The sequence below is a fragment of the Danio rerio genome, chromosome 9, assembly GCF_049306965.1.
Source record: "Danio rerio strain Tuebingen ecotype United States chromosome 9, GRCz12tu, whole genome shotgun sequence".
In the NCBI taxonomy this organism is placed as follows: domain Eukaryota; kingdom Metazoa; phylum Chordata; class Actinopteri; order Cypriniformes; family Danionidae; genus Danio; species Danio rerio.
Window position 1 is genome coordinate 38,933,034 of NC_133184.1, and position 27,840 is coordinate 38,960,873.

The 27,840-nt window shown below is 34.1% G+C and overlaps 1 protein-coding gene across 1 annotated transcript in view; it reads left to right on the forward strand.

Annotated features, from left to right (window-relative positions):
* Window positions 1–27,840, forward strand: part of gli2a (GLI family zinc finger 2a) — a 155,388-nt gene that overhangs the window by 80,746 nt on the left and 46,802 nt on the right. Inside the window, 2 exon segments of the mRNA NM_130967.1 lie at window positions 2,350–2,452; window positions 24,131–24,333. Coding sequence (NP_571042.1) covers window positions 2,350–2,452; window positions 24,131–24,333 — 306 coding nt within the window.

A 27,840-nucleotide genomic window follows, 5' to 3' on the forward strand; every position in this document is an offset into this window, starting at 1 on the left:
ATATAACACTGCGCAACTCAAAGGATCACATTGTACAGTCTTTGCTGCCAAATGATGGTTTTGCGTGGATATGTAGGTTGTATATATATACTGTAATATTCTCAATGTATCATTTGGTTGCTGAACTAATATGAACAATTTTATTTGTTTTGAATAAACGTCATTTGTTTAGCTTTACATAAAATACTTTACATTTAATGATGTTGTTTATAATGAATGACATCCTAGTTGGTGTTCGATTGATTAGTTGTGTATGCATATGACTGCCTTATTATTTAATTCTCCTCTACTGATGAATGAAATGATTTTACACCAACTTATATGTAATTTTAGTCAGTTGTCTCTCAACAATTTAATGCTATTTAAAAAAAAAAACAATACAATATAGATTTTTCATTATTTAGTTACTTATATTTTCAGATTTTTATCTTGAAAACAGGTCAATTTGAAAGGATTTGCTGCCAACTTGAACTTGACATTTTAGTTTATCTCAGAAAAAGCATAATAGTTATTATGTGATTATAATTTGTGTTTTTTTAATGATCACATATAGAAAGCACTAAAGATAGACTCTGATGTGCAGTATTATAATATGGATGGCATTTTCACTTCATTTTAGAAAAGATGTCTGTTGTGGATGAGAATCGTATTCATTTTAAAATGCTGTGTTAAAACGAAAACACACTACGGTAAACGCCTGACTCACTGTGCCTGCATGTGATGCCCAGGAATTTTAATACAGGCCAGGAAAGGGCACAGAAGATGATGAGATGATGAGTCCATGCGAAAATAACCTCAGGAGCTCATTAAGAGCAAATAGTAATGATCTGCGTTTAAGAAGCAGACAGTGTAGTCTGTTTAGTGCTTACTCAAAGATCTATAACCACCACCTCGAGTAGGTTCCAGTCATTAATGAAAGCATGTTGGTTTTTAACAAGACCTCCTTAAAGCAATCAGCCTTTTTACGACAGGAAGAGCGTGTTTTAGCCCTCTTTTTTTAGCCCAGACAAATAAAAACTCATCATGAGAATCCACTCGTTGCAGATGGAGGACCGCTAATATTGAGGAGCCGTCTGTAAGTTTTCAATTATCCTGGAGATGAGAGGGCCAGACTGTGGCTCCGTTTTTGTAAATCTAGTAAATCGACCGCTGTGTCCCATGCTAGTTTAGCATTAGCACATTGCTAAGCTGACAACACTGCTTTCTAATAATGGGTTTAAAATGCAAAGCACTTTGTGAAATATTTAAACATTTGAATTTGAGTTTTGAACAAAAATGTCTTCCAAGACACTTTATTCCCCTTTTTCTGTAGTTTTATGTGAGCTGGTTTTGATGATTTTTGTTAGATTTTTTTAAGCTAAAACTAACATCGTAAAAAGTTTTTTTTGTCTCTTTAAAATAAATGCTGTTTTGGCATCGAAACAGTTCTCAAATTCTGTTTAATTTGATGCAATAAATGAAGTTAAAATAAAATTGATAGACAAAATAGCAGAACATGTCACAATTTAGAAAAAAGTTTAACGTAAAAATGAAAATGGGGGACAAATATGATAAATTAATTATTCTTTTTAATTAAGAATTGATATTATCTTAACAGTACTAAATTAACACTGACTTATAGTTATATTAAAACAGACATTTGCATAGCAAACAATTCTTTTGTAGAATAATTGTTTTATTTTAATTGTAATACAATTTTATTTTATTTAAATTCCTTCTGGTCATTTAATATTCTTTAAATAAAATATTTTAGAAACATCTAACAATTTAACAATTTTATAAATCTGCCTTACTTCTGTTATACATGTTGTTTTAGTTCTGATCTTTATTCAGCCTTGCTTATTTTTTGTTTTGTTTTGTTTGTTTTGATTTTTATTTATTTTATTTGAGTAAAATAAGACATTAGTTAAAATAAAATATCAAATTGAATACAAAGCAAATATTTTTTTGTTTATTAATTGTTTTGTAATTTCATTTTATTTCATTTAAATTTCTTCTGATCATTTTATTTTCTTTAAATAAACTATTTCGGAAATATCTAACAATCTTTTTTATTTTATTAAATTAACACTTGCTTTAGTTCTATTAAAATACAAAACTAAATACCAAACACTTTTTTGTAGAATAATTATTTTATAATTTCATTTCATTTAAAATAATATATAACTGAAATAAAATACAAAAGTTAATATTTTTATTATTGTATAAATCTGTTTAACTCTTTTTTTTATTTTATTTCAGAATTTTTAATTTATATATATATATTTTTTTATTTCCTAATTTGATGCCCTCTTGTGTTTATTTTATTCTCTGTCCTTACATTCGTTTGTTTTTCTCTCTCATCCACAGCTCCTCATCTGTTCTCCACCTTCCACACACCAATCCCGATCGACATGCGGCATCATGAAGGAAGGTACCACTACGAGCCGCACCCTCTGCACCCCATGCATGGGTAAGTTTATCAGGCGCTTCCACATTCATTTTCCTCCGTCTGCACTGATGGAATGATTATTATTATAAATCCGGTCCTGTTGACTCATCTTCGGTTTAAAGAGTATGTGGTCAGTGTTTGTCTTCTGTCTGAAAGATGTGCAACACATGGAGAGCAAAGAGAGAGAGAAAAACAAATGCCAATAACTCAATATCACACACAGAACAGCTGTTTAGCACTAAGCTGACACAATGTTAGCATCTCTCGTCCTTGTAATATTTCATAGTTTTGGACAGCTCTGTGAGTCTGATCGAAACTGAAACAGTTTTGGCAACTTGCAATACTTAAACCTGGAAACAATAATAAGGGAGGAACAAAAAAACATGCATATGCATTGTTCACTCTAAAATGAAAAATGCTGGTAAACAGTTATAGTACACATGTGTTCCTACTATGGAAGTGTATTTTTTTAAATTTGTGTTAAAAAAAAGAAGTTCACATTGTAGGTTTAGGGCACGGGTGTCCACACTTGGTCCTGGAGGGCCGGTGTCCTGAAAAAAGTTTAGTTCCAACCCCAATCAGACACACCTGAGCAAGCTAATAAGCTCCTACCAGGCTTTCTAGAAACAACCTTGCAGAAGTGCTGAGGCAAGTTGGAGCTGAAATCTCCAGGACACTGGCCGTCTAGGACCAAGTTTGGACACCCCTGGTTTAGGCCAACTTGATGTTGAGTAAATGGTGTGTATATTTTCATTTTTGGGTGAATAGACCAACTAATCAATTGATCAATAAGTCAAATTTAGCAGGCATCATTTTAAGTCATTTAAGCAAATGTATTTTTTCTCGATATTGATTTCGATTCGTTATCTGAAATTAATGATCTACACTAATTTAATATCATCTACACTGAAAAAAGTGTTGCATGCAGAACTGTTGCAAACTATTTATTTGTGTTACATTTAAACAAACAAATTAAGTTTAATAATGTTTAACTTAATTTGTTTGTTTAAATTCAACACAAATAAATTGTTTACAACCACTTAACGTAAAAAAAAAATTGAGTAAATCCAAGGAATCATCTTTGAATCGTTTTTTTCAGTGGGGAATAAAGAAACATAAAAAATTAAATAATGTCAATAAAAACTAACAAGATATTAGGCACATAATATAAAAGAGTTACATTACAAAAATGAAAACAGATTCATTTATTCATTTTCCTTGGGCTCAGTCTCTTTATTCATCAGGGGTCACCACAGCAGAATAAATCGACTTATCCAGCATGTTTTACACAGCGGATGTCCTTCCAGCCACAACCCAGTACTGGGAAATATCCATACACACTCATTCACACACATACACTACAGCCAATTTAATTTATTTAATTCATCTATATCGCATGTCTTTTTGCTGTGGAGGAAACCCATGGGGAGAACTACACAGGAATGCCTACTGGCTCAGCCGGGACTCGAACTAGCAACCTTCTTGCTTCTTAACAGTGCTAACCACTGAGCCACCGTGTTGTCCCAAAGCTGATTCGAACTGTATTCGTTTACCAATAATACCAAATTATGACTGTCTTCTATTTACATTTAATTACTGAAATACCTAGCAGAAGATGACTTGTAAGTTATATATATATATAAACTTACAATTCACAAACTTATACACGCATATCAAACTTTATCACAGACTCAAAGTCCAATTCAAAAGAAATAAAGATAAAAACTAATTCCATAACATATAAAAACAGACCAATTTGCAAAATACAGCAATACCTTTGCCAATGCCATTTTTATAAATATATATTTTGTTTAATTTAAAATAAATGTAAACTTGAAATAAAAATATTTCTTAACCAAAATTATTTTTAACTTGACTCACTAATAACAACTACAACTGAAATAAAATCAAGACAAATTATAAATTATACTTACATAGTTGGATAATTTTCATATATGCATGGATTTAACTGGGGAACCAGCCAGTGCATTTGCATTTTAAAATCAGAGATTGGATGTAAATACATACTGTCAGTGCAGCAATACTGGATCAATTTATCACAAGAACAGAAACAGCCAGAAGAGGAGAAATCCTGCCTTCTCTCTCAGTTCTCTGTCTCCTTTGATTAATGTGACTTGGCCTTGACAGAGGGCCCCCTAATTCATCAAGACCTTGATTTAGCTGTCCTTTTCACTGCCTGCACCCAACTCGCCTAATTACATGTATGTTGCACAGCAAATTAAGCACAGCGTTGTCTTAAAGCAAGAGTTTGATTAAGAGAGCCCAAAGAATGATTCATGGTACATGCATAGGTGTTCCCATTTAGTGTAGACATTTTTCATCGCCACTTATATTGGCACCCTTGAAAAAAATGAGCAAAAAAGGTGATGGAGAAAATTTTTTTATTGTTTAATATGTTGATCAAAAAATTTTTATAAAACTAAAGATGCTTTAGTTTGTTTCTGGAGAGGGTAGAGACTTTTTTCTCTATATGGTTTGTGGTGATGGTAGGGATGTAAGATTTCTATTTTATAGACTTTCTAACCCCAAGAGACCAAACAAACTTCTGTATTTCTCAGCTGTGATACTTGGAGATTTTTTGGCCTCTCGAACCATTCACACATCCTCTACCAGCCTGATTCATAACACTTCATGATGACTGAAATATCTTAATTTTTGTTCTACTAAAGTCTTACAGCACCCCCATGTAAATCACTCATACCTAAGTGTAGGCAGTAGGACCTGGGGGAGGTTGTTTGTGAACATGCTACGCAATTAATTCTTAATAAATAAACAAACTTTGTTGGTCGATTTAGCTACTTTTCAGACAGCTTTACTGACTTTATTTCAAAATAGTGACAAATCTGTGACCTTTGGACCCAAGTTCTGTGGGTACGTCAGTTATATGCAAATTTGCATATGACGTCATCTAGCGACGTTTACTGTGACTTTGAGCAAAGTTTAGCTTTCTTAAATTAAAAACAATTGGCAATGCTGACTGACACGGCCTACATGGAGTTATTCAGTATATGCTTGCAGTTTCGAATTGGCAGTCCGAACAGTGAATCTAAATGACCGTACAGCTGAGTCATTGATTCCTTCATGATTTAACTGATTCATTCAAGTTCCACACAATTCCTTCATGTTGTCCAAGCACCAATCAGTTAGGCTAACTTTATTTTTTTACAAGTTTAAGTGGATTAAACATCAAACAATTCAGTTGTCCCCCCTAAAATATTAGCATTGAGTCGTTTCAGCTAGGGATGTAGCAATTCATCATGAGTTGGTTGAAAACGATTAAAATATGTGACGATTCAAACCGGTACAAATGTTAAATAAATTGCGATACACGTTTTGAACAGAGGGGGCGCTGTTTATCGGCACAAACTCACTTTACTTTTATTTTATTTTTTTAATGTCAGGGTAACAATAACAGCAGACTACAAATTTGTTATGTAGACTGTGCATGAGTTTTACAGAGAAGTAAAGCATCAAATAAGCAAATATGAGAGACAAAATAAACAAAAAAGCAAACATCAAATAATATAAAATCATGTGTTACGTAAATTAAAAAAGGAAAATAAGTTAACAGTTCTAAAAGAGATTTTTAATGATTTTAGAGGACACAATAGTTCCAATGTACTGTTAAAGTTCCTTTTGAAAAACAATAAAACAAGATATACGTTGAGAGGATTTACAGTAGTGTATATGGACTTTTACAAGAATTAAAAGGAGATTAATAATAAAATATTCCTTACTTTTATCATCAGGGGTATTGAAAAAACACTACAGGATTTCCTTAAAAGATAACAAGAATCCTGGTGGTATTTTGTGATGGATAACCAAAGAAAGTTTAATCCAAAAGCATTGTGAATGAGGGCAATTTCAAAAAATAACTCTCTTTACTTGCACATTAGCGTCGAGCAAGATGTGGTGGGGTAAACGTCTACGCACAAAAAGCTTTTACTCTTGTGCTACAAAAAGTGCTACGAATATCACACATCACATCAGTGTTGACTGAAAGAGAACGCTGTGCTGTCACAGAACCAGGTATTAGATTGTTCATTTTTACCCTTGATTGCTTTTTTTCAATTTAGTTTATGCATATTTGAATAATTAGCTTATTATATCAAATATTATAATCAGTATTTGATGCCAGTGGCCAGTCCCTAGGAGCAGACCAACTCTGTACACACTGCTCTCTGGTTTAGGAAAGGCTTTCCTCTCTGCACCAGCCATCCCAGTCCCCAGTGAAATTGTTTGTTTATTAAAGATCTTAGCTTGTGCCAGAAAACATACGTAGATATGCTGATATTTATTTAAAATATTGTCAAACCCCAGCACAGTCACAGTTTTAGTTTGTTTATTTTAAAGAGTCTTGTATACAGTAGTTTGTATGATTCACTTTTTTGTTTGGATTTTGTTTTGAAATTACAATTTAGTTATTGCAGAAAATATTTCATTTTGTAAAAAAAGAAAAAAAATTTAGATAAAATGAAAGGACTTAAATTGGTTGCATAATTTTGTTTAAAAATATTGTGACTAAATTGTGAATCGGGCGACACAGTGGCACAATAGGTAGTGCTGTCGCCTTAAAGCTAGAAGGTCATTGGTTCGAGCCTCGGCTGGGTCTGTTGCCATTTCTGTGTGGAGTTTGCATGTTCTCCCTGTGTTCATGTGGGCTTCCTCTGGGTGCTCTGGTTTCCCCCACAGTCCAAAGGCATGCGGCACAGGTAAATTGGGTAGGCTAAATTGGCCATAGTGTATGAATGTGAATGGATGTTTTCCAGAGATGGGTTGCAGCTGGAAGGGCATCCGCTGCATAAAACATGTGCTGGATAAGTTGGTGGTTCATTCCGCTGTGGTGACCTCGGAGTAATAAAGGGACTAAGCCGAAAAGGAAATGAATGAATGAATAAATTGTGAATCGTGAGATAAGTATCATGAATCGTATAGAATTTTGAGTCAAGTAAATCGTTACATCCCTAGTTTCATTTTAAATAAGTGGTTTGAACAGGCAGCAAAAGTCATTTTATTGAGTCTAAGTTACTTAGTTTAAACGTTATCTATTAAACTGTTTTATAACAGTGGTAAACATGATGCTTTGTGATCTGAAAATTAAACCAATGGTTTCTGTCACTTCAAATATGTAGAAATGCACCAAAAAACAACTTCCACAGCAATCAATTCTCTCCCCAAGCGCATAAATAGAAGTCAGTTGACAAAGCTTGAAGATGAATGTCTAAATGTTTGTAGAGTATTTCAGCATGTAAACAGAGCAATTAGCAGATTCTAGCTTTCCTTTCTGGGAATCTATCTGACAGCAGAGTGAATGAGAAAAACACATCCTCCCTTTTTCTCTCAGCAGCATGCATTTTTCTTTGTGGAAAAAAAAACGGTTTCAGATTGCGTTGCATTGCTATGGAGAACCACACGTTTTTTTGTTTTGTTGTGTTTTTTTCAGACCACTGTACTAACAGAAGTTGTTCGTTCTAATTAGTCTTTCTATACAGTGAGAAAAAAGCTTTGCACATATTCTTATGGTTAATGTAATAGTAAATTAGACTTGACACTCGTGCCTTTTTTTTAGGTTTGCATTTTGGTGCTAATGCATGAACATTCAGTAATACTGCACCAAACGCAAGCGACCAGAGAGCCTGCATAAAGTTTGGAAAAGGTTCCCACGGCTGGTAGTTAGCTGCAGTCTCGGCGGGATAAGAAGTGATTCATCTAAATCAGAGCACCTGACTAGAAGCAATATTAAGATATGTCATGCTGATATTCACTCTGGAGTCACTAGGGAATATGCATATTCTAGATATTTCCGCAGTAAGTGGAAAAGAAGCATGTTGGATAAAAATATGAACATTTATGAACTTCACAAAAAGTGTGCTTTATGTTTACAGACACATTCTGGGTTCATTGTTATGCACATGATCATCAACAATATATATTTTATCTTTTTCAAATTTTTCACAAATGATGTTTAACAGAGAATTTTTCACAGTATTTCCTATAATATTTTTTCATCTGGAGAAAGTCTTATTTGTGTTATTTTGGCTTGAATAAAAGCATTTTTAGCGCTCCATAGACAGGAATGAGGAGGAAGGGAGTTCAACAGCAGGGTGAATCACTACAGAATTCTACTGTTGTTCCGTTTTGAAGTGAGGACCGTAAAGTCGCTGGTGCTGGTGTTTTACTCGTTATCCAGCTTGACAAGCATGATAAGTTAGCTTTAGCTTGTTAACCCTTTCAGCGACAACTGAAAAATTCAAACTGAGCTATGGCACGCTGAGCCAGAGAAAGACGTGTCATATCATCACAATTATGCATCTTTTTAACTGCCTAATGCTTATTTTGTTTTAGACGTGTAAATACGCACAAGTACTAGTCAAACAATACATTTAGAGTTTGTAAAACACACAAGGAAGTCTAACAATCCATTCAAACATAATTTGCCTATGTGTATTCATATCTGATATACGTAGTGAAAGCAACTATAAAGTTGAATCGATTCTTCGCTAAGTTCACCAGCCACTTATTGCATGTATTTTTGGAGTAATTATTAATTTACGTGCCGAATCCTGCATGTTCCACTTTTATGAATGAGGCAAACGCGTGGCCGTCATCGATCACTTACACGTTTATGTGAATTGGAATATTAGGTAGCTGATGACATGATGAGCAAGTGTGTGAATGTGTTGAATGAAAACGGGAAAAAAACCTAATTAAAGGGACACATCTGTCATACAGCGCTATTGTGGCTGCGGTGTGTCAGGTAACAAGCATGACGCGTCGCTACGGAAACATTAAGGGTGAACAGTCTAAAATAATGGTCGCCTAGCAACACTGACTCCTGGTTCCATAATATTTTAAACCCAACAGCAAAAGGGTAACAACAGTAATAAATCAGCTGCTCTGCAAAAATCTTTTCTTTCTTAGTAATATTATTTCATTTCCAGTCCAAATATGTAAAAAAAAAAAAAAATCTTAAATCAAGAACAGACAAGAAAAATGGCATGCGTAAATTAAGTGATGCTTAACTTCTGTTTGAGATTATCTCATTAAGATTATATTTTTCTGTCCCCATCGGCAATTCATTTAGCTTGTTTTAAGCAAACAATCACTTTATTTTGAGTTTTTTTTTTCAGAAAACAAAACATAATTTCTTATGCTATTTCATGTGTCTAGTATGTATCCTGATTTAAGATTTTTTATATATTTGAATTGAAAACAGGACAAAACTTCTTAGTTTTTACTTTATTGTTATTATTATTATTATTATTATTATTATTATTATTATTATGACAGTAAAGGGTTGGAAATGAATGATTTTCATGTCTTTTTTTATTTGATTCATCGATAAATCTAAGAAATAATTGACAGATTAATCGATTAGTAAAATAAGCATTAGTTACTGCCCTAGTCAATATTATTAGCCCCCTTAAGCATTTTTTGTTTTGATTGTCTACAGTGCAAAATCATGTTATACAATTTGATGTTGCTTGCACAAAATTCTAAGCCTGCCATTCAAATGTCACAGCAAAAATAGAAACGTGTCAGACCATGCTAGCTTTTTCAAGAGGTGTTTTTTTTTTTTTTTTGTTAACGTGTGACTTCTGAAATGCTCAGACCAGCCTATCTGCTGTCTACCACTTACTGTAAATCACATCTTAATGCTATGTTGGAATATCAGCAGATTACTATGTACAGTACAAAATGGCCATGATTTCAGTAGTAAAAAAATGAAAAATGCTACAGTAAAAATCCATTACCTGGTTAACAGTAAGCCTCATTAATATGTACGGTGACTCAGTGTAATTTGACTTTCCCAGAATTTCCTACACGTGACTTTTCATGCCTTTTTTGTTCTTATTACTATGATTCTGTTTTATTAGTTATGTACATTAGAGTTTTATGTTACGTCTTATTTTGATAAATAATGTTTATTGCAATCATTTTAATTTGATGTGTGCTGCCTAGAGTTTAGAAATGGGCACCTTCTATATATTAGTGCTGTATTCCTGCTTGTTGTTGTCTGTGCAACAAAGTTATGATGTGCAGATAGATAGAAATAATGTTTCACTATACACCAATGAAATACAGTAGATTACTGTAAAATCTAGAAATGTATTTATTTTGTGTTTCTTTTTTAAATTTGAATGCTTTAGTATTTTGTACAGTGTGCTGTAAATTTGCACAACTAAATGAATTAGGCATAGACAATGAAAAGCAGTTAAAATTAGTTATTTCGATTCAACTTTGGTTCAGATATGAACAGGCAATTTAACAGTTAATAAAACAAAATTGTAATTCAGATTTGAGTTGAAACAACCCAGAAGTTTTGGTGTGGAATGAAATGGTTGGGAAAAAATCAATCTTGCAAAAAGCATCTTGTAGCATAAACAATTTGTAAACATTGATCATTGTCGATGAAATCTGCAAGGCAGTAACAACACCTTCATGATACAATGTTATTTTCTCATTACTGGATCAGTTACTGACACTTTTTTAATAACAGACACTAAAAGAATGTCAGATAGACACAGTTATTGTGTTACTATGGACAGGTACCACCCATGGTGCTTCGAACGAAAACTGCTAAAATGACAGGTAGCTATTTAGAAGAAGCTCTTTAAATGCGCCATGACATACCCTGTCTATGACTAAAGTCTCTTTAACCGTTCAAGCACCGTCTTGTCAGAGAAAGGGCGTAACAACAAGACCTCAGTTATCATTCTTGTCAGTAGGGGCCTGAGTTTTTTCTTGTCCTCTGACAGGTAAAGTTGTAAATAATAGCTTATCATTGGGGGTTCAAACACCCAGAACACTTTCCCTGATTTATTTATGCACTGACGTGCTGTCTTGTTGATTTGGACTGTCTGAGAAATGTGGGAATGTACCCAAAACCGGGTTAATATGTGTTTACGTGTATTTAAGAGTTAATGTTGTTGACATACTTTCCCATAGTCTTTCAAATATGGCGGGAAAGACTTCAAAACCACTGTAAATATCACTGCAAATCTTTTTAATTATGTGAGAATTCATAATATATTCATAACGGTAAGGCTGTTTTATACTTGACCCATGGTGGCTGCTTTTGCATGTAGGTGGGCATTTATACTTCTGCATATTGTTTTGCTATGCAATCACATTTTAACTTAATGTAAAAAAAAAAAAAAAAAAAAAAAACAGAAAGACATTAAATGAGAATGTTAAATATTTTATGGCATACTTCAAAAAATAAAGATTATTTGGGAAAGAAATATCACAAGACTCCTTTAATAAATCTTTTTTGGGGTGGACTTGAGGTGGAATGAGGTATCATATTTAAATATTTAAATATCTAAATAATGACACGCTGAATTTGGAATATTTAATAGCTTAAAAAAACTTAAAACACATTTTATATAGTTTTTTATTTAGAATCCTGTAATACCTATGGACCCTTTATCAACCCATGACCTGTGCCTATATAATACCCATTGTTGACCACTGTCCATTCATATGTCGTTATTCGATTCCTGTTTTATTCTAGTAATGCAAACTGGAATTGTTGATGTACATGTTTTTATATTTGTATTCTCTGATGCTACTTAATGCTGAATATTCGTTTTGTCAATTGGGCTGTTTGTTATATTGTAAAATGCTAAATAAAAAAAATAAAATAAAGATTATTTAGAATTCAAAAATATTTTATTTAGATTTTTTTATATAAATTAACTGGTCTTACACTTTATATTTTTCTGATTTTCAGAGTATATGTATTCATTACAAAAATGTTACCATGAACCAACATAGCAACAATTTGTATTTTAGAAATTATGGGATGTGTTGAAAAAAAATGCCCTGAGTGCGTTAACTAGCGAAATTACGAGTTAAGAAATCCAATCCAAAACTTTTTTCCTTGGTAGGGCAATAAAGGGTTAATGTACAAGTAGGTCAAATTCGCTCATTCAGAGGCGGGAACTGGCTGACGTGCAACAACTTTAATCATAAGCTAAACACAAAACAAAAGTTTCCATCTGGAGTTTTTTCACGGGACTCGACACTTGTAAACAATCACTCCATCGGGCACGTGACTCTAGCACCGCCCACACCCTTCACAGCCACCAAGCTGACCAGTCACATAGCTTGCGCATTTTTTGAGAGGTGCGCATCAGCATCTGCATCAGACAAGACAAAGGGTATGCGACCATGCTGGACCATATGCGTGCGCTTGATGCAAAAGTATAAATCAGTCATTAAGGCAGGGGTCTCAAACTGCCGACCCGCGGGCCATTTTCTGCCCACCCTTTTTCTCCCTTCAGCCTGCAACTGATGTCAAAAATATAACGAGATTCGGCTAGTCAAAACATATATTTTTGAACCAACAACATTGTTGTGCAGTCGCATCTAGCCACTTGTGGTTTTGACCAGTCACCTAGTTGACAATTAAAGTACTGCATTCAGATTAGATTTACTTTTATTTTCTTAGTGTACAGTCGAAAGTAATGCACATGCGTTTTAATTCTTTGGCTGATTTAAACGGTTAAATACATGTCTGTGAGTGCTCTATTTTTAAAGCTCTATATTTGTAAATATTCAAGGGTTGTTTGATTATTATACCAGTTTGTACATGGCTTGTTCATGGCTTACACATAACAAATATGATAATTTTCTTAATACTGGATTCAAATCATCATTTGATGGTCTCATTTTATAGATTTTCGTCGTTCTTATTAAATTTGCTTAAAAACTATGTACAAATTTACAATCTATGTACAATACAATTGGTTGGGACAAAGTAATAATTACCTATCATTAACATAAGCCTATCATTTACATGATTTTCATTGCAATTCAAACTACACCTTTAATATTTACAACAAGAAACAAGAAGCTAGAGTTTTGACTGCATATAAATTGTGGAAGAATGACTACGTGTGTGTCTTTTGCTCGGACATACACACAACAACCACAGATATATTTCACCAGCTGATGTGTGTCATGAAACGTGCTGATTTGCATTATTAATGTTTAAATGTATTGCTTGAAATATAATTTTTTTGTCTCTTGTGCATCAGTTATGTCAGGTGTCCACTTTTTTCTAGTTCGTAAATGTTAATACGGCCCTCCTATGAATTGATTGTCAGTCACTGAAATGCCCCGCATGATTTGTTCTGTAGACAATTGAAAACAAAAACTGCTTAAGGGACTAATATTATTGACCTTAAAATGATTTTTAAAAACTTATAACTGCCTTTATTCTAGCTGAAATAAAATAAATAAGACTTTCACCAGAAGAAAAATCAGACATACTGTGAAAATTTCCTTGCTCTGTTAAACATCATTTGGAAAATATTTGAAAAAGAAAAAAAAAAAGAAAAGAATACATTTCAAATAAATTTGACCTTAAAAATGACTGTCGCAATTATGGCAAACATTTATGACATTTTCTGTACCATCTGTCCTTATACTTCTTCACTGATCATGAGGACAACCAAAAACATATGCTTATGGTCACATACAGATAACACGTCTTTCCTGGCAGTTTGCAAAATCATAGCACTTTTGCAGGCGAATAATAATTTTAAGGCATTTGCGCCAAGCAGCCCCCCTCCCCTCCCTTTCCACAAATGGGGGAGAGGGTTTGGTGGTTTGTGTATGGCGAGTCTGTTTTCTTTCAGCTCCTCAAGAACAGAGACGTCTTTATGGCTATCCTTTCAAGGAGGCTGATGGCAGAAAGTTGGCAACAGGACAAGCCTGGTAGTCTGCAGGCGTTTACTGGAAACTGAGCACGACTCAGGCTGGGTGCAGGTTGGCCTGCGAACAGAGATGGTATAAATGAGGGAGACTGAGATGAAGCCAGACCGTGCCAAGCATAATGCATCTGATACCCGCCGTTCAGATAGTCACTTTAGGCCTTGCTCACAGATCTCATTAAAGGTGCAATAAACATTTGAGCTGTTTTTTTGAAAAATGCATGCATTAAAGCAACGGTTTCAATTTCTGTCATCATTTACTCGTGTAGGTAGTGCTGTTACCTCTCAGCAAGATGGTCGCTGGTTCGATCCTCGGCTCAGTTCAAGGTTTTTTTTCTTCACTCCCATCAGGTGAAGTTTTTTTTTCCCTCTCCGCTGTCGCCACTGCCTCGCATGGTTCAGGATTGGTAGAGCTACGCATCGATGAATTGGCTCTTCAGTGTTTGAACTCTCAGTAATGATTAAATCACACTGAACTGAGCTAAACTGAACTGAACTAAACTGAACTTAAACACTAAAACCTGAACCACACTGTTCCAGTTACTATGACCATTTATGTGAAGCTGCTTTGACACAATCTACATTGTAAAAGCGCTATACAAATAAAGCTGAATTGAATTGAATTGTAAACCTGTAGGATTTTCTTTCTTTCTTTACTGCAACACAAAAAGATGTTTAAATGCATGAATGAATGCAATAAAAGTGAAGGGCCAAACCACAAATATTACAAAAAATGCACTATAAAGACTTTAGAATAATTAACACAACTTCTTGAAATCAAACACAATTTTGTGAGAATTCATTTAAAAGTTGAGTTAAAAGTTACACAAGTTAATTCTTCTCTTTTTAGTGCTAATTTACTGTAAAATACCACCTTGAAAATGAGGAATATCTCCCAATATATTGGGAACTAACCACTAGGCCCACATGGAATCTGTGCATGCAGATTTTCACATATTTTTAGCACATTTTTGAGTCTATTCAATTCAATTCCATTCAATTCATTCAATTCATGTTTATTTCTATAGCACTTTTACAATGTAGATTGTGTCAGCAGCTTATCATAGAAGTTCTAGTCAATTGAAACTGTGTCGGTCCAGTTTTCAGAGTTGAAGTTCACTTTAGTTCAGTGTGGTTTCATTTTCACTGCTGAAAGTGCAATCACTGAAGAGCAAAATTTACTTGTTTTAATCTGTGTAAGTTTATATTTATTCAGTTTTTAGATTATATTAATTTATATTATTGATTAATACAAAAATATTTATCTGATTTATTTACAATACCATTGGTAAAGTAATATTTTTCTGTCTTTTAGTAGATACAGTAGTCCCTTGCTACAGTGTAACGCAGTTCACCTTTCGCCTCGCAGTTTTGCAGATTTTTTTTGTGCAATTTGACATAAAGCTTTTTTTTTACAGCGCATTGTGTTCTGCATCCTGATTGGCTGTAGATCGTTGTCAATCAATCTCCTCCGTGTCTTCGGTACAGTGCAGAATGCGTTCAGCTTGCCAAATTAGCTTACATCTTCAGTTGCTAGCAGTGTGAGTTCCAACAAGGATTCAAAAAGGGTTGTAACTGTCCACAGCAAGAACATCGTAAAAAGGGTCACACACCAGATGTGCCACACCACGCCAAGCATTTTAGAATTGTAAACATATGTTTATATCAAAGTACACACACCAGCACTGGTGCCCAGCTACGACTCAGGACACTGTTCATATTTCTGCCATGCCACAGAGCGCCATCTGAATAGATTTATTTTAATTCACATGCGAATGTGAACGTCCGATGTGTGTTACTTCCAACTCTCATGTGCACGGTGCATCAGATTTGTACCATTTACCACTACCATTTGTAAAATAATATTTTATGTCATTTAGTAGGGGAGAAGCAGGGGCGCAGTAGGTAGTACTGTTACCTCACAGCAAGAAGGTCGCTGGTTCGATCCTCGGCTCAGTTGGCGTTTCTGTGTGGAGTTTGCATGTTCTCCCCGTGTTTGCGTGGGTTTCCTCCAGGTGCTCCAGTTTCCCCCATAGTCCAAAGACATACGGTACAGGTGAAATGGGTTGGCTAAATTGTCCGTAGTGAATGAGTGTTTGTGGATGTTTCCCAGAGATGGGTTGCAGTTGGAAGGGCATCCGCTACGTAAAAACGTGCTGGATAAGTTGGCGGTTCAATCCGCTGTGGCGACCCCAGATTAATAAAGGGACTAAGCCGACAAGAAAATGAATGGATGAATGAATGAATGTCATTTAGTAGATAAAGTGGTCCGTCTCCATAACGCGGTTCACCTTTTCACATTTTTAAGTGCAATTTTATTACGGCGCATTGTGTTCTGCATCCTGATTGGCTGTAGATCTTTATCAATCAGTCTCCTCTGCATCTCCTGTACAGTGCAGAATGCGTTCAGCTTTCCAAATTAGCATAAATCTTCGATTGCTAGCTGTGCGAGTTCCAACAAGGATTCAAAAAGGTTTGTAACTGTCCACAGCAAGAACATCGTAAAGTGGGTTGCACACTGGATGCCTGGATTTTAAATCACATTTGAATGCTTGTCCGCTGTATGCTACTTCCATCTGTCATGTGCATGACACATACGGTGTGCGCGACCTTCTTTAAGGATGGAGTCAGCTAGTTTTGTTGGTCTGTGACTTCAGGAAAAAGAACTTTAAGCTGGATGCCAACATTAACCGCACAAAAGCTAATTAGCTTTATGAATCTTTTGCTGACAGCGATGAATGTTTGCGACAACAGGTTTTGATCTGGTTTCATTCTGTAATACTATACTTTTTTTTTTTTTTTTTTTTACGAAAGTTTGAACTTTGAGAGTGTTTAAACAAGAGAGACGTGTTAATGCCTCTCTGAGAAAAGTGTATAAAGTGTGTAATGAAGGGTTTGGTTTTACAGCCTTAAAACATCTGTAATAATTGTAAAAAATAAAGCGGACTACTTCACGGATTTGACCTATTGCAGGTTTTTTTTTTTTTTTGAACGTAACTCCTGCGATGAACGAGGGACCACTGTATATTATATGAGAGAGTTGCTTTGTTTACTAAATAAGTGGATCTAATTTTATTTGCATTATAAACATTAAACAAAAGTTAAAAGCTATTATTTTTTTATTTTACATATTAAGTTTTTAGTTATGATATTCTTTAGTTATGATCCTCATTTTACAAAATTCTGTGCAGAAATAGCAAAAAAATGTCTACAAATTCTCTCTGGCCCAACTTATTACCAAATATTCTGATTCCTTTTGGCATTTTGCCACAAAATCTTTTCAAGAAAACGAAATGGACACCTTAATCGGGTACAAAACACACAATTAACCTGTTTAGTATGTCATCCTTAAAATGCATCGTAGTTTAGAATGTTTTTATTTTAAAAAGTTATTTATTAACAATTTAACAACTTCTATGATAACTTTGTTTTGCTTTTTCTTATTCTTACGTCTTGATAGTTCCTTGAAATCATTCAGTTTGTTTGTATTTAAACATTCTGCTCAACATTTCCTTAGTTTGGAGAAGCATGAAGGTGATTAGATGATGACAGAACTGTTACTTTAAGTTTTTGGCACCCAGCTACATACATTTTAATGGAGGCAATCTGTAATCCTCTCCATTCACACGTCAAACAAATCTAAATAGCATACACTCTCATAACAGAAACATCCCACTTTCATTCAGGCAAGGCACATTTTTTTTCTTTTTCTTCTCTGTTGACTACAGTCTAGACAAAATGAATGTGCAGCAATAGTTGTAGCCTGCTTGCCATCAAATCTCCAGAAGAAGCAACCATCCCCCCGCAATTTGCGCAGAACACACCCTTGTGGAACGCAGGCTCTGATTCATTCGCATGGTCATTTCCTCTCCCAATGGAAAGTGAAGCACACGGGGACACAGACGGGTCTGCTTTATTTAACACTGTCTGACGTCCTCTGTGTGTTCAAGAGCACTCCATTTAGGGACTCAAGTGAAACAAAAGCGCTCAATGGGATTCTTCATGATAGTCAATCACAGCATTAGCCAATCAGAATTCATTTGGTGTGAGAGTCTATATACTTGTAGAGCATGGCGATAACAATGCCAAAGGGTTTCATTCTTGGGGAATTTTTGAATGAATGATCACTTAATGTTCTGGTTATTTAGGTTATTTTATCATTTTTTCCATCTTGTTATACATGTGGTGTCCCTGCACTGTAAAAAAAAAATATATATATATAATCGGTTATTTAACAGTTTCTGTATTCTGTTAAAATAAATGGTAAAAAAGAAGTATTGTCCAATTATTTACGGGGTGAATTGCATTGTGGCACCTTAATCTCTGCTCTGTCGACTTTTGATGCTGAATATTCAACTCTGCAATTTAACAAAGTGACTTTTAGTGACATAGAAATAGTTTTAAAAAATGTAAAAAATTATATATAGAGAAATAAATCTGTAAAATAGGCAGTACACCATTACAAGGTTTTTGTAAAATTTTTTGTACAATATATTTCTTTAAAGTATTAAAAATGTTTTTAAAAAAATAATAATAATAATAAATTTCAAGTTGGGTTGGGTGATGCTGACCTAAATGTAAAACAGCGCATTGGACGATGGCATCGTCGTCGTAGGAGGTAGTGTATTAATCATTTATGAATAATTAATTCATATCGAATTCATTATTTTTAGCCTACCGTTTCAACTTACCTGACCAGCATGGTCTTTGTTTTACCCACAACCAAATCATAAATAAATAAAGAGAAGTTACACATAAATGACCACCTGTCAGTCACTTTTTCCTCAGGCATGAATAGGCAGAGCTATCTGTGTCTTTATAATGGCATGGACAAACTTGGTTGGTAAAAAAAGTGCACAACCAACAGGAACCAACCAACAGTATCTGAGATTTTCGCTAAAATACTAAGCACATGTGTTAAGTGAAAGATTAAAGCAGTGTACTGACGCTGTGACGCGTTACCTGATAAATTCAAAAGACCAAAGAGTCGTTAGAGAGAGACTAAATTAATTAAATATCACGTTTAACAACTATAGTGAGACGCCATCCAACGGTACATGCTTGATAAACTGTTTGATGTTCACTACTCTCTGGGGTTTTGTGCTCAAAGCACCCGCTGAATGCCTGGAGCTCAAATGTGCGCATATGCTGCAGCACATGCCAGAGTGTGTGTGTGTGTGTGTGTGTGTGTGTGTGTGTGTGTGTGTGTGTGTGTGTGTGTGTGTGTGTGTGTGTGTGTGTGTGTGTGTGTGTGTGTGTGTGTGTGTGTGTGTGTGTGTGTGTGTGTGTGTGTGTGTGTGTGTGTGTGTGTGTGTGTGTGGTCCAGTGATATGTGTTTTCAGCGGTATTGTGGCGATGGAGATATTTGTGGATTATTTTTGTTCTAAAATGCCATTTTAAAACGTATTAATGTAAATGGGGCCTAAGTGTGTATTTTTCACGAGCGAGTTGCTGCTGTGACAGGGGCGAGGCAGAGGGTCACGATGCCAGCTTAGCATTGTGATGTCTATTGGCGATTGGTTATGGCATTGTCTATCGACCCAACTCTTTTATCAAGGTTAAAAGCTGTTAAAAGAAAGATCAAGGTCTCATAATGGAATTCAAAAGCATAAATAAATGGGGAAAAATCAAATCACGAAATATTACATTATTTTTTATAGTTTGGTCAAAAATGGCTGGCCTACAAATATAATGTATATACATTTCTGTTGCAAATTAGAACAGCCTTGTATAACTCTGAAGGGCTTTATTTTAGCAATAGCAGTCAGGTGGATGTACATTATCCCACATTTTTCTGCTACATGATACATAACTAAATAATCGCATGCAAAATATTAATTTAAGTCTAATTTTATTGGCAGTTTCTTGCAGTTATGAACCACTGACTTTACTTACCTCGATAAACCTGTGTTATAATTTTTTTTCAATACAATTTAAAAAATGTTAACACCTTATTTTGATCGTCCATTTGAGTATTAGTAGACTGTCTGCTTAATATCTGTTGATACTGCTTCTTCAACAGACATTTAACTGACTATAAAAAACTGCAAGTACATGTCAACTTACACTAACCCTAATACCAACCAACAGTCTACTTGTAATCTAATGAGAATTAGTTGGCATGTAGATGCAATGTAACTTTATATTCAACAAACGGTCCATCAAAATAAAGTGTGACCAAAAAACAACAACAACCAATAGGTGGTGACATTGACCAATCAAAATCAAGAATTTCCGAGTGCTTTGTGATGCCAAAGATTGATTAAAATCTTTTTATCACATCTTTATTTCACATTTTGATTCAAGTGTCTGATTTATGTTTGTTTTTAGATGAACTGGCTTGAATTTACACTTTTAATTGAAAAAACAAATAAAAAAATACAAAAGCTGTGCTTTAAAAAAAACATGTTGACTTAAAAGATCAAACAATGCTAGGTAATAATTTGGCATAATGATTGATTACAAGCTATTAAAAAGGCTGGTCAGTATTGAGGTGGAACACCAAATGATGTCATTTTTCTTTTTTCAGCCTAATTAGGATTCATCAGATTCTGATCTTGCCCTCCTCATTCAGATGTTCAACCGTGGCGCTCTATTATGTAGTTAAAGAACTCTTGAAGACATCTCTTTAAAGTCCTCTTGTTCCATAAGATCAGACTGTGAGCTCTATTTTCAGGAAATGTTAGAGTTACAGCTGCCTCCTGGCTGGTGTTTTTTTGGACTGGAGTGTGGATAGTGCCGGTACCTGCCAAGACGTGACACATTTATATCCTCAGCATGACCTGTGGGCTATCTGTGAACTTCTGCCCCACTATCTTGTTCTACACATCAGCTTCTTCAAACAGTGACTGAGAAATGGTCTCATCATAACACTTCAGGCTTGTGTGTCTTCAGAGGCGTCCGTCCTACACAGACATTACAACTAACCGTGTACCACAGCCCTCTCAGTCTCGACTTGTTCACTACCTCAGGCGTTAAGGGAGGAGCAGCTTGTCTGGGTTTGGAAGACGTGAGGAAAAAGAAAAAAGTGTGATCAGTTTCACTGTAACGTTTTGACGGCTGAACCCGGTCCACATGGACCTTTTGCCAACTGCACCTGAGATGAACCTCAAATTGTTCGCCAGCAGCTTGCTATGTTTTAGCATGTGTTACAGTTATATTAAGGTGAAATAAAATATTTTTATCGTTATAAAGCTTTTTTTCTTAATTTCAGGGGTCTTCTGCAGGGTCTTAAAATGTCTTAAATCTCAAAATCCAAATTTTAGGCCTTAAAAAGTCTTCAATTTCCAGACACATTGTGTTGTAGGTCGTAAATCTTTTAAACAGGTCTTAATTTTCTTTTGTTCATGTATTGCTACCAAATCTGGCCAAAATGCATACAATCACCAACAATCCATCTCAATAAAAATGTAAACTTTTTATTTAAAAATGTTTTTTTTTTATTTATTTATCATAATGGTTTAATTATTTTCCTTACAATAACACTCTAAAAGTTCTCCATTTATTAACTGCTGCGGACAACGGCCTGGACAGATTGTTGGGCATAGATTTTGTTTATTATAGTTTTTAAAACTTAAAACATTTGTTCATTTTTTTTATTATTTTAAAGAAAGTTTATGTTGGAAAAAAAGTGTATACAAGTAGAGCTTGCTTGTTTTTACACAGTGTTTCCAACCTTAACCTAAATAAAGAATCTGTAACACAGAAAAAAATGTTGTGAAAATATATATATATATATATATATATATATATATATATATATTTGATATTGAAAAAAAAATGACATTGCAATATTTTGTTTTGCTGCGACTTATATTACAATATTAATATAATTATACAGAATGATTTACATAGCTCTATTTGGAAAAAAATTATTCAGTTTTATTTCTATGCATCTGTGCATCTGCATAAAATATAATATACTAAAAGCATATACTGTATAAATATGACAGAGCAAAAATAAAAGTGAATTAAACGGTGCTTTATGGTTTGCTGGGGTTTCTAACAGTATTCAAGTACAGAACTTGAAAATCAGCATTAAAAAAACATGGTCATCATTAAATAAATTATTATTGTATAAAAAAATCTTTAATAATATCTTTATTTTTTAGTCTTTAATAAATAATATAATCCTGCAATATGACTTGCTGTAACACACATTGCAATATCAGTGCATGAAACAATATATTGTGCAGCCCTAATATACTGTATATCCATGTTATAAATTTACTAGACATGCAAAATTATATCTTATTAATATTTTCAAAAGGCGAGTCAGTGGCACAGTAGGTAGTGCTGTCGCCTCATAGCAAGAAGGTCGCTGGGTCGCTGGTTCGAACCTCGGCTCAGTTGGCGTTTCTGTGTGGAGTTTGTATGTTCTCCCTGCCTTCGCGTGGGTTTCTTCCAGGTGCTCCTGTTTCCCCCACAGTCCAAAGACATGCGGTGCAGGTGAATTGGGTAGGCTAAATTGTCCGTTGTGTATGAGTGTGTGTGTGAATGTGTGTGTGGATGTTTCCCAGAGATGGGTTGCAGCAGGAAGGGCATCCGCTGCGTAAAAACTTGCTGGATAAGTTGGCGGTTCATTTCGCTGTGGCGACCCCGGATTAATAAAGGTACTAAGCCGACAAGAAAATGAATGAATAATATTTTTTTTTAAATCTTGTTTTAGTCTTAAATAAAGCAACAAATGCTCAAGCCAAGAAAAACAACAATTTACCAATGAGGTAATTCAATTAAAGTTAAAAAATATGCACTGTAAAAACATTTTTTGCTACATAACATAGGCAAACATTTTATTTGAAGTTTGTTTAAACATTTTAAATAAAAGCAAGTCAAAAATACTGTGTTTTTTGGTGTAGATTTTAGAATTCCACTAGACAACTTTATGATCCAAATTTTACTGTGAAGTTAAGTGAGACTGGATATTTAACTAGTAAAACAAATTAAAACAACAAGGTGAGATTTGATTTTATCCATCAGAAATTGGTTGAATGGCAACAAAAAAGTAGGTGTTTATCATCAGAATGCATTTATTTTTTTAATTTATCAAACATAATCCAGCATAAACCCAAAGTCTAACACCTAAACCCAAAGGAAGAATCCTATTAAAAAATCTGTAACACTGGAAAAATAGAATTTGGATGAAAAAATAATAATATATATCCATATTATCCATATTAATTTACTAGACAAGCAAATTATGCAATAATAAGATCTTTAAAATCTTGTTCTAATCATAAATACAACAACAAATGCTTAAATATGCACTTTATATACACAATTTTCTTATTTTTAAATGACATTTTTCAAATCTTTTTTTTTTTTTTTTTTTGCTATGTATGTATGTGCATATATGTAAACATTTAATTTAAATAATGTTTAAGCATTTTAAATAAAAGCAAGACAAAAGTTAAATGCTTTCACAGTGTATATTGTAGAATTTCACTGGACAATTTTATGATCCAATTCTTATTTTTACTGTGAAGTTAAGTGAAACTGGATATTTAACGAGTAAAGAAATAAGGTGAGATTTGATTTTATCCATCACAAATTGGTTGAATGGCAAAAAATGTAGGTGTTGCATTCCACAAGCCAGCCAGGAAACTGCAAGTAAGGTTGGTTGGAAAAGTAATAAGGATTTGTGATGTCATGTAAAAAAGGAAAGTCAATGAATCACACACCATAAAATCAGGAATATGCATTAAGAAAGTAAAGTAAATGATCATTTTTGATTTCCTAATGACTCTAATAACGTATTCTGAGCTTGTTTTAAGAGAAATAATTAAGCTCTGTCATTGATGGTGAGAAAGATTGTGATAAGTGTTTTTTGCATGACCTCCAGACGTGGATTAAGACAGAGGGTCCCTAATTATGCTACTCTTAAGCACTTAAACCATGTGTCAGCTCGTCTTTGTGTAAGAAAACTAATTGAGGTGTTCTTTCTGTCTTTTGCTAGACCTCATGGATTAGCTGGCAGTCCAGTTATCTCTGATATCTCTCTGATCCGACTGTCGCCTCACGCCGCAGCCACTGGAGAATCCCCCTTCAACCCTCCACACCCGTATGTCAATCCACACATGGAGCATTACCTGCGCTCTGTCCACAGCAGCCCCACGCTCTCCATGATCTCTGCGGCCCGAGGACTGAGCCCTGCAGAATGTGAGTAAACAATGGATGCTATTGTTGTTTACAAATACACTTTCTTGTCTATTTCTTTTTTAAAGGGCACTTTAAATTAATCAAATGTTATTAAGCAAAAGTTAAATTCTGTTCTTTAGCATTCTATTATTTCATTATCAAAGTATCTTGTAGAAAAAAAATGCAATCCAGTTTTCAGCCAAAATATTAAGCAACGCGATTATCTAAAGTGTTTTTAATAAGAAGAAATATTTAAATAAGTCAATATAGGATTTTTTTTAAGTATTAAGTAAATATGTGATAAGATGCGCATAAACGAGTAGGTTAAACTGTTATTCAATAAAGAAAAACGATGGAAACACTACTAAAACAAATTCCTATATGCGCATTAAAAAAATTTAATTTTGTCATGTGATGATAAAAATGTTTGTGAATGGACAAACCAGCAGACTGATCACATTGTAAAACATCTGAAATGTTGTTTCGGTCATGCTAAAATGCCTGAACCAATTCAGTATTAGTGTTATTATATTATTAATTATCTCCAGAGTTGTTAGAAGCGTCTCTGCTTCGCGTCTCACGTCTTCAAGCGCCACCACACGTTCACTGCGTGTTGTCATTGTCTTCTGAGGCACAAGTAATTTATTAAAGAAAAGATTTATGCAGCTTTTCACATCTCAGTAAATTATGTTATTATTTTCGATCTTTGCCGCCAGTTAATCAGGAAGTTTTCTTTGACTCACTGGATGGAAACGCTGCTTTATTTGCACCTCTGTTATGCTATATTTTAGTTTTGTGCATACATTTAATTCACGTCTTTGGATGGAAATAAAGCTAATGAGAGGTAAAATTTTGAATTTGCCAGAGTATTGTCAAATCTAATAAACTTTACTATTGTGGTGTGAAGTTTCAGTCAATTGGTGGTTTGATTGAATAAAGATGAATAAATGTTACAAAACAAATTCTCACTTAAATTCTGTTCTTGATCGTTTTGTTCTCTTCCTCAAAGAATCTTGTAAAAGAAATCTAATAATAAATAATAATTTAATAAGTCAGCATATTGGAGGGGCAAAAATTGCTTCTAATTGTTTTCTGAGCTCTGCGATAATTTTTATCTAAATATATTTCAAAATAGAAAAAGGTTATTTTAATAATTCAGATTTTTGTATTTTTGTGTATTGTGATTATTAAATGCAACACAAAAGTTTTTGCTGATCCTAAACATTTATTTAGCTATAAATACATATTTTCATTTATTAACCCTCATTTAATATTTGTATTTTATTTTTACTTTATTATTATTAAAAAAAAACAACAACAACAAAATAAAGATTTTTTAGCAGAATGTTAACATTTCTTGTTTCTGTACGTGAATAGTTACCAAAAAATGACAGAACCACTACAAAAATGGTCTATAACTGATTCCATCCAAAGATGTGATCTGATCATATGGCAAAATTGCCATAAAACATTTGCCAACAATGCACCTCTTTGACCCAGTGGGCCCTATCATACACCCGGCGCAATGCAGCACAAGGTGCGACGCAATTCTTTGCTAGTCTCAGCTGGACGCAAGGGTTGTTTTGATGTTTTGCACCACGCTGTTTAAATAGCAAATGCATTTGCGCTCATATGTGCACTCATAGGCGTTCTGGTCTAAAAAAGGAAGTGTGTTAAGGGGCATTGCTGGCGCATTGCTATTTTGAGGAACTAAAACAGACTGTTCAATATACCAGCTGAGTGGAGGTCTAAAGTCCAGCGCAGAGCGTGTTAGTTGTGCGCCTCGCTTAAACATTGCTTAATACACACAGGATGTACAGCAAAACGCAAATATCTTTACAAATAAAAAAGAATTAAAGGATTGAAATATTATTTAAATAATTAAATTATTTAATATTAAATATTAAAATATCCTATATTTATATAGGATAAGCTTAGGACAAGCTTAGATATGCCCACCTGTCAGATTTTAGACCATATGGGGCACAGCATGTGAATTAGTATATAACTCAGTTTTTTTTACCACACTTTGTTATTATTGTTTATTTATTTGTTTGCTGGAAATTAGAACTGAATTTAGAAATAGTTTTGAAACAAATCTTTGCACTTAACAAACGAAATTAAGTATGTATAGGCTAATGGATCCATGGTAGAGAGTTAAAGTGATAAAAAAGAATGAGGAGGCTTATCTCTCATTCTCGCGCTGTAGATGTTGTTTAACTGCTTTCTAGCTAGTGTAGCGTTTAGTTTTTCCACTTGCAAAGTCCAACATGTAAATAGCAAATGTGCCATGGCGTGACGCAACTGACACGGGAATGGGAGATGAGACTCTCATTGGTTTATTCTTAAACACACCTAAAACTCATTAAGAGAATAAGCTCAACCCTGTTAGACCATGCACCGCGGCGCAGAGCCTATTTGTCCATCCTTAATCTAGCAAAAGTGGATTCTGACACACCCTTGGTGGTTTTGCACCCTGCGCTTTGCACTTTGCACCAAGATCATTAAATTAGAGCCCAGTGTGTTGAAGAGAACAAAATTGTTACTTTCTGATAAACTGCTGCCAAAAATAAGTAGGTGATTCTATCAAATGATGTGGTTGGATGATAAGATACCTTATATAGAAACACATTTACTAATTATTGTTTTATGCTGTTCAATCAAACACATGTATTTAGTAAATGTGTTTGCATATAGAAATGGTATCCTATCACGACCAGAGGTTTCATATTTTCATAAGTACGTTACAATGGCATTGCTGTACAGCATGGTTTTTAATTCAGTATCCCAAAGTCTTGTATTCAAATATGAAAATGAAGAACAATCAAAGTAGTTAAAAGATAAAAATAAAGCACGTTTACTATAATTATATTGTATGTTTTTGGTGATTATGGTGCTTGTCAGCCAATGGGAGTCATTTGCTTTCATTTTTATCAACTGAACATTCTGTCTAACGTCTTTGTTTGGGCTTGAAAGATAAAAGAAAGTCACCCTGGTTCAGAAATACATAAGAGAGAGTAAATCATAACCTTCAGACAGGACAACCTGGGTATTTCTACACCATGGCTTACTGGAAACATATGTATGGTATCCTAAATCCTGCATGCAGGACAAATCCAAGAGGAGTTTCAAATCACTCCCTGTTCAACCTGACAGGGTTTAATTAATTAATTAATTTATTTATTCATTTATTTATTTATTTACCTGTGGGAGTATATAGAGCATTTCAACGAATACATGACATTAACCCATGAACAATTCCTGCTTGTTATCAAACTATTTCATAACTGTAAAAAGAGGCAATTAAGTCATATTTTAATGGTAAAACAGCTTTCATGACATTATTTATCAATAAATCTCTTTTTGCATTCTCGGAAGCTCTAGAAATTATAAATGTAAAACAGGACATAAGTTGGGACCATTGTTTTTGTTTACATCCCTCAAAATGGTCTATACAGTATGGGAAGAATAATAGAAACATTGGTCAAGGAAAAAAAAAACAGACAAATGATTCTGCTGCTTCAACTT